This window comes from Columba livia, chromosome 4 (assembly GCF_036013475.1).
Source record: "Columba livia isolate bColLiv1 breed racing homer chromosome 4, bColLiv1.pat.W.v2, whole genome shotgun sequence".
Taxonomy (NCBI): Eukaryota; Metazoa; Chordata; class Aves; order Columbiformes; family Columbidae; genus Columba; species Columba livia.
In genome coordinates, this window is record NC_088605.1 from 12742728 (window position 1) to 12751195 (window position 8468).

The 8468-nt window shown below is 44.1% G+C and overlaps 1 protein-coding gene across 1 annotated transcript; it reads left to right on the forward strand.

Annotated features, from left to right (window-relative positions):
• Nucleotides 1-1640: 1640 nt before the first annotated feature.
• On the forward strand, nucleotides 1641-8070 carry GRPEL1 (GrpE like 1, mitochondrial). Its single transcript, XM_065062609.1, has 4 exons — nucleotides 1641-1880; nucleotides 2786-2954; nucleotides 4486-4567; nucleotides 7005-8070. The coding sequence occupies exons 1-4, from the start codon at nucleotides 1810-1812 to the stop codon at nucleotides 7349-7351; spliced, it is 669 nt and encodes a 222-aa protein (XP_064918681.1). The 5' UTR covers nucleotides 1641-1809; the 3' UTR covers nucleotides 7352-8070.
• Nucleotides 8071-8468: the final 398 nt, after the last annotated feature.

Here is an 8468-nt window from a genome sequence, read left to right on the forward strand (position 1 = left end):
AGATCCACTTATCTTCTGTCTCATTTCTTCATGGCTTCCACAGGTATCATCCTTGGTGGCTTTTCCTATTTTTCTCCTTGGTCTCTCTGATCCTTCCTCAGAATTATCAGCATCTTTAACAGATTTCGACTTCCTATTTCAGTATTTCTGAGGATGCAGTTTCGAATTTGTGGCTTACCTATGTTCCAGAAAGCAGATACTGACAGCACTACAGCCACTCGGTGTACGGACGGCACATGGCAACCCCCCTTTTTCTTTGCTGTGTTCTGTACAGGCAAGCAGTTGGACTGTACCAGTGTTACATCACAAAGCAGCAATCATCAAAATATAAAAACCATGGACTGCAAAATCATTTGGTTCTTATTTTAGAGCTATTGTCTGTTGTCACCCAAGAGCATTTACTGGTACGCTTCTAGCACTTCCAAACCTTCTTATGAGAGGAGTAATCCACATCTATGCAACAGTAAGAGACAGCAAGACTGCTTGGCATCTAGCAGTTGTCATAGTATGAGGCCACTGGGCTCGTTATACCATTTATCCTGATTTCTGCAGAGGCTGTGAAATAACACACCCAGACAAGCAAACCTGCCAAATAAAGGCCATGCTGAAAACTTAGTGCACTCTGCTGAAGTTTGATTGAACTTAGCACAGTCCTAACTTCTGCAAGATTCCCATGTGGCCAGCCAGAAACATCTTCTGCAGCTTTTTCTAGTAATACTTTAATTATACCCTTGAATATAACATTTACTTAATTTGCATTATGGAATCTGCATCTCCTGCATCCTTCACATTTTGTTTGCAAAGTGCATAAATGCATGCAAAAATCAGGTTAACAGCTGGTGTTCAGGCATTCATGGATAATCTAGAACTCACTTTGGGACTGTACGATAAACTCATGACCTTGTTTTTTTCCCCCTTTTTAACAGGATAACGACAAACTAATCAACACCACTGCTGTTAGAAGTTGAGAAGTCACCCAGGCGTCCCCTGGGTTCCCAGAGCATCAGGTACACAGGACACTGCACAAGCAGGTGGCCATGTGTGGAAGCAGCGGATGAGCAACATTATCCCTTTTAAAGAAAGCTCAAGATTTTAGATCACGGTTATCCAGGGGGAGTCTGTACAGCAGCTATAGTGATGAAAACATCTACGTGGAGCTTTGCAGACAAACTACTGACAGATGCTATGAGGTATTACTGATAACGGGGTTACTCAGCAGTTGAAATGAGCTGCAATCTTCAAGCTTTTCCAGTCACAATTTGCACAGGAAAGATGTGAACCATTAGGGACAGTTCCACCCGCAGCCACCAAACTGCTCACTGCTTGCGTTGGCCAGCTGTGACAGGAAAATCCCGCCGCTCGGCCTCAGCCCGTGCCCTGCCAACTCCCGCAGCCTCTCGCTCCCCGCATGACGCTCCACCACCCCGCGGAGGGGCGGGAGGGGCGACTGGACCCGGCGGGACACAACGACACCGCAGCTCAGGACAGCGACACCCTCGACTCCACTCGACCCGTCCCGCCCTCACGCGGCTCACGAGCCCCAGCGCGAGCCCCGCCCCGCCCGCGGCCACGCCCATCCGCGCGTCACCTTCCGCCACGAGGGGTGCGAAAGGAGTCGGGCAGAGCGCTCCTCACAGGAGCGCCCCGGAAGAGCTGCGGGCTCCGCCTCCTGCCTCGCCTGTTTGGCCTGAGGTGTGCATCCGCCTTGTGGATTGGTCGTCGGCCGCGTCACTCCTAGCAGCCCCGCTGACTGATTGGCGGCGGTCCCGCGGAGCCCGGGCCGAGGCGGTCGGTGGGCAGGCAGGCGCTATGGCGGCGGTAGCCCAGTGCGTGCGGGCCGCGCTGCGCCCGCGGTACCCGCTGCTGAGCTTCTCCCTGAGGTGAGGGTCGCGCCGCCTGGGCTGGATCGGGCGCGGCGGGACGGGTCCGGGTCCGCAGTCACTCACCGCCTCGCCCGGCCGAGCCGGGAGCAGAGCGGGGCCCAGCCCCGCCGCGATGCTTCACCCCCCGAGCCCCGGCCCTCCGGCTCCGCGCCGGGGAGCTCCTTCCTACAGCCGGGGCGGGCTGGTGCCGGCCTCTCAACCCCTGCCGCCGTGTGCCAGGTTGCCCCTTCCCTTCCCCCGGGGCAGCGGCCCGGTCTGGAGCCCGAACGCCGCCGGGCCCGAGGGTGGAGGTGGCGGGCAGGCCTTCAGTCCGTGTGGCCCCGACCCGCCCGCCTCGTCGTGGACAGGTTTGCTCAGGCAGGTCCGGCGGTTCAGCCTGAGGAACGTGAGGAAAGGATCAGTAGGCCCCTTCGTGGAGACTGGTCAGTTCTTGTCGTGACATTAGCGGTACAGCGGGGGCACTGAAGGCGCCTTTCACTGCTCTTCGGCAGCGGCGGCAACCGCTGCTGTCGACAGTGTGCCTGCTGGGGACTGTTGCAGGTGATTGCATCACATACGCTAGGTTTGCTTCCTCATGGAGTTCTACGCTGAAAACAAGCTCATATTCTCCTTAAAGTTGCTGCGACTTTATAAAATGAATATAACAGGCACTTAGAAGCTGCTGCCTTGTAAGGTTGGTACCTTGCAGCAGAGTTATTTTTTTGCAACAGTTTAAATAAGCCAAGATCAGTTACTTCTGGTGAGACATTCTGCAGTTTCATAGACCTAAAGTTGTTGTATTAATTTGAGCTTCAATGTGAGGATTTTATAGACATTGATATGTCAAAGTGTCCAGTATATCCAGAAAATGCAGCATACAAAATAAGCCACTGATTAATATCGTCCACATGTTTTTGCTGTAGGACTTCTCCGCGACTGCTTTGTGTAGCAACACAACAGAAAAATACTGGCCAGAACTTGGAAGAGGACCAGAGTCAGAGCCAAAATGAGCAGAAGGTTGAACCCAGCTCTGCTGAAAAGATGTTACATGAAGAAAAGACTAAACTGGAAGAACAACTAAAAGAAGTTACTGTAAGTATCTTTTGGTCATCAGGTTAAATATCTTACAAACTGCATTCCTAAGAGCATACATTACGGGTTTGCAACACACAATCTGGATGGGTTTCTGTCACTCCTGTTTAGCTGCTGAATAAAAACCTGTGATGTGATAATTTCTTTAAACTTAAGAGTAGATGTGCTAGAAGACCTGAGATGTAGTCCTGGTCCAAAATTAAGATTTTTTTGATAGTTTTAATTCCAGTTTCTGCATAGAATTGTTTCTCTTCCAGCCTGAAAATTTGTTTCTTGGTTTTGCTCGCTTCAGTTCACTTAGGTGTTGCTTAGTGGAGAAATTTTTGGAAGCCCATTGAAGTTTGTGTGTGTCTTTGTGCGTGTTTGTGTGTGCTGAGAGTAGGCTTTCTGAAAACAGCTGCTGACTTTTCCAAAGGTCGAGGTTAATGATGGTTAGCTTTTATATAATACTGTACTTATTGCGTGCTGAGGAAGTGGGAGTTTCAAACCTTCTCTGTTGGAGAGCCCTTCCAACACAAGGCTGAAACATCACATTCCCTTGCGTGACTTCAGCAGAGGGTGAAGAATGCCCTGAGAGGTGGGAGATGAGGATTAAGCAAAGGTGTTGCTGTTCTGGATGAATGTTTTATATAAAATGTCTTTCTAGAGCATCTGGGACTTTGAGAGGTAGCCCAGAAACTTTTGTAGAAGCAGCACCTATGGCTCATAAGTGGATTGCGTTTTGTTTCTGCTGCCCTTCCCAAAGCCCTGAAGGACAAAACTGAGACATCATTTAACATCTCTGTTGAAAGCATTTGCTGTTGGCTACCAAATGTGGCTTTTCAGTCAACTTGTTAACTATTTTTACGCTGGTTTGAGATTGTTCACTAGAATGTGAAGATCAAACATACTGAGAGTGGAAGCCCAATGTAGAGTTTGGGGCTGGATGTGAAGGGCTCAACCTGAAGTGCCTAAATTTATTGAATTTCATTCTTCGTACATCTGCTAGATAGCTGTTTTGCTAGGAACGGTCCAAAACTTAACCTGATCAATAGAGGAGTTAGACTTCATAGTTAGTGAAGTTTGAAAAAACTGCAGGACACTCCGTGCTGTGTATGGAGAGGGAAGGGACGGTTTGAAAGTCATGGCTGGTTAAGTCTCATTTTTCATAGTCTCAAAATACCTTTTGACTGATGAAGGCTTTCTGTGAACACACACCAGAAAAAAAGCAGAAATCTTTGATTTATAAAGCATTATATATGCATAGAGTTAAAAATTTCTTCCAGCTAATCTGTTGACAAATAGCGAGTATCTGGAAATCCACCTTATTTCCTTTCCCTCTCTTCCGTCTGCACTGAAGTGGAGCAAATATCTCCCTTGGTAGGAAGGATGCTGTGATAATTGGCATGTTGTCTTTAGCTTACTCTTTAGATGGTAGGTTTAGGTTATGTAGCTCTTTAAAATGCTGTTTTATACTGAATGTACTGATTTGAATTATTGTCAACTACCCAACCACCAGGAATGAAATCTGTTGCTGGTTTTTCTTCTTTAGGAGAAGTACAAGCGTGCCTTGGCAGATGCAGAAAACGTGAGGCAAAGAAGCCAGAAACTGGTAGAAGAGGCAAAGTTATACGGTCAGTGGAGGCTCTTTTTTGTGTGTACTCATAAGACCCAGGAATACCAGCGTGAAATGCAAAGCCTGAACAACAGAGCTGCCTGGCCTGCAGTTTTGACAAGCTGTACTTTACAGTGATTCTGACTTGGTTTACTTGGTTAGAAAATGTATTTGAGGCAGAGAGGTTTGAACAGTTCCTCGCTTTGCATCAGAACTGTAATCATCTCGCTAGACAAGGGCAAGACTTAAACTGCTAAAGTCAACAACTTGGAATTTTCTTTAACTTTGGTATCTGATTTCGTACAATATGTACTGCACTAGTAGATTTTTCAATAAGGTCTGCAGCCTGAAGTTTGCGTTTTTCACCCACTTCGATCTCAAAACTGACTGCAAAAACAGAACCAAGAGTATGGCATACTAGCTTTTCTTCTGGTTTGGGTTTTTTTTGTTCTTGTTGTTTATTATGGGGTTGGGTTTTTAGGGATGTTTTTTACTTTCTTAGCCTTTTATATTTGAATAACTTTTCTGGTCTGTTGAAGGCCATAGCTTTTAAGTAGAAGTAATACGTTTAGGTGAGTGGTTTCTTTTCAGTGGTAGGAAGGCACAATCACTGGTTATGAGGCGTGCTAGAAAACACACCCTTCTTCAGGAGCCAGGCTGCTGACATCTGATTTACAAGTAAAACACAGATCTGTCAAACAGAAATGGTATGCAGATATTGCAGCAGAAGAGTGCTCGATCATCTTAGGGTTTGTCACTCCAGCTTGAAACACGAGTTGCCCTTTTTGCCACACACTATAGATAGCTGTAAAGTTTAATTCTGAATACCGAATTTTTAACACAGGATCTTCAGTTATTGCATACTGTCAGAAAAAGCATTTCTCCGTTATATACTGTTCTTGTATAATTTTCATGGATGTTTGAATGCTTCATCCTGAAGGTGATTTGCAATAAGCATTGTTTCACTAATATGCTGCTTATTGCAGAAGGACTTTGAGTCGTGTCTGAGCTCAGAGATGCTACAACAGAAATAAATATGCAAATAAAATTTCTCGTGAAAACTAAATTACAGATAATCTGCATGATTGTAAGTTTTATCATCTGTATATGACTACTTTTTCTGTTGAAGGAAGAGGAACTTATTTCTGGTACGTGCGTAAATTCAGAAAGATGCGGTCAGACACCCACAGAGGAAACATAAACAAAAAAAGAAAAAAAATATATACATATATATACCTCCACAAGCCAAAATAAACCACCTTCTGAAGAGCTTGGTTATTTGGTTTGATCCAGATCACAAGACAACAAATCTATATTTGGGACACTTCAGCCCTAACACCAGATTTAGTTTGAATTTAAAACTTGAATTCATTTGTTCCTATTTTTGGAACTACTTAGACATGGTTAGTTGTTGTTCTGTAAAGAGCTCGAGTCTCCTTGAAGTTGTGCAGTTGTTACAGTGACCCTTTCCTGACAACTAGCTGATCCCTGTAGATCCTGCAAGGTGCTTTCATAGCTCTTTTTGTTCAAACCAAAGCCTTGGCCTCTGCTGATGTTCATATTCCTTCTTGGTAAGAAAAAATAAAAACAAAAAACCCATCTAAAATGTGAGCTAGAATTAAAAAGACTGTCTGTGGCTACAAAACAAAACAACCACCAAGAGCGCCCTTCCCCTCAAAAAGAACCCCAGGGTACCAAAATGCAGTGCAGTTTGTCACTGCCTCACCTCTATGTAGAAATGTGTTATTCTACTGAATCATTGTGAGTTTTTCATGATTTCTAGAGACAGTTTGCCTTCAGCGATATTAGTGCAGATTCTTTTAGTGTGGACCAGCAAACAGCTTCAGGACACAGACTATTGTGAGCTTCAGAATTGCTTGGTGTTTACAAGGCACAGCTTCTGTGCTGTGTAAAAGTGATTTGCAGTGGGAGGGAGAGGTGAGAGTTCTTGTCATTCATGGAAGAATCCCTGTTCATCTCTTGGACTCCTCATCAGTCTGACTAGATGCTTTTTCTTTTGCAAGTATTTTTAGCACATCAGATGAAAGGGTCGGAATAGGGCAACATAATGCTTTGAACTTTAGGTGAATCCCAGGATGAGAGACACGTGAGGAAATGACATTAAATCATCTGAAGGTTTTGGTACCTTTGGTTAGAATTCTAACTGTTAATGTCAGGTCATCAGCATAGCGTTGACTCTTTCAAGTATGAAGTTTAAATACATTTTTTCCATAAAACTAGAGGGGGTGGTGTGTATTTCAAGGTATCTGTAATAGTTCTCTATCATCAAGTAAAATGCGGAAGAACATTTTAGCCCAAAGATTGACAGTATCACATATCTTGTTAAAAATCTAACAGGGTACAGATTATTGCCGTAGGTTTTGGGGTTGTTTTGTTTTAATGTTTCTTCCACTCAGTAGACTAATTCCAGTCCCTTCTCTTTTGTTTATTTTTAGGGATTCAAAGCTTCTGTAAGGACTTACTAGAAGTCGCAGACATTTTGGAGAAAGCAACAGAAAGTGTTCCAAAAGAAGAAATTAAGGATGAAAATCCTCACCTGAAGAGCTTATACGAAGGTCTCGTTATGACAGAAGTACAGATTCAAAAAGTGTTCAAAAAACATGGCCTGCTCAGACTGAATCCTGTCGGAGCCAAGTTTGATCCCTATGAACACGAGGCGTTGTTCCACGCCCCTGTGGAAGGGCAGGAGCCGGGCACTATTGCATTAGTATCCAAGATCGGCTATAAGCTGCACGGGCGTACGCTGCGGCCTGCCCTGGTGGGTGTTGTGAAGGAAGCTTAGCTGCTTAATCCCAGAGTTGAAAATGCCATACAACTATTAAACAGCTGGATGGTTTTCCTCATACACCGTGCTTTCCTCATTCCTCTGCCCCCTGCCTGAGAGGTTTAAATGAACTGGTTGAGGTCTCCCAGTGAAAATGATGCAGTTGGTGAAATTCTCCTGCTTAGTGGCCTTCACCATCACTGTTCTGTAAGTTCCCTTCCTAAGTGTGAAATACAAAAGCTATTACGCCCTCTCATGCTCCAGCTTAGATAACAGTTTTTACAACTATTGCTACTGAAGGTGCGCAAAATTGAAAGGAATGAAATGCTCACAAGAATTTTGCAATCCTCCGTTTATCACTGTGTGTAGATTGAAAATCCAAATAGTGGTTCAAACATGTCCTTTTGTTTTTTAGAATCTAACATTGCAGAAGTGGGTGAAGTAATAGAAATAACCCATTTTCTGCAAGTGTCCATCAGCTTTTACACACTCGTGGTAAATGCCCTCTGTCTCTTCAGAAACAGTCTCAACAACTGAAATTAAAACCTTTGTGAATTCTGACCTGTAAATAAAAGGCAATGGAGAGTAGATATATTTTGTAATTGTTCAACCCTTTGTGTTCTATAGTAATGTTGCTGCAAGAAAACCATCTAATACTTGTATGGCATTGAAGAACCAATGGAATTTATCCTATCTCTGGATTTTTAATTTAATATTGTATAAATTGGTTTAAACAATTTTGATAGTCTTGTAATTTCCAAGCTTTACAATCAGTTTCTTATGCAAACTGTAGTTACAACCCTGCTGAAAGCCACAATACCCAAAGAAGTGAGAAGCTGAGAGTTTGGTAAATACTGTCTTTTAAATTACATAAATAATTGCGTATAAGTGGCTCAAAAAACCCCTGTGAACTTAGTTTTTATCTCCATTTCTTGCATTTACTCAGCTTGAATCTTGAGTTGCAACAGAACTTTTTCCCTGTGTAGCTATTGCCTTGTCAAACCCCACCTGCTGCTCTCAGTCCTGCAGAATCAGGCTAAAATACGTGATTAACCGAATGTTTTGTCCTACATTTTTCTGGCCACTGGGATGGGAGTGGATGGAACTTGGCAAATTACACAACTGACACAGCATC

Coding starts and splice junctions, on each gene's coding strand:
- GRPEL1 (XM_065062609.1), top strand. CDS start 1,810: ATGGCGGCGGTAGCCCAGTGCGTGCGGGCCGCGCTGCGCCCGCGGTAC. Junction 1,881..2,785: donor CTGCTGAGCTTCTCCCTGAG/GTGAGGGTCGCG, acceptor TTTTTGCTGTAG/GACTTCTCCGCGACTGCTTT. Junction 2,955..4,485: donor AACAACTAAAAGAAGTTACT/GTAAGTATCTTT, acceptor TTTCTTCTTTAG/GAGAAGTACAAGCGTGCCTT.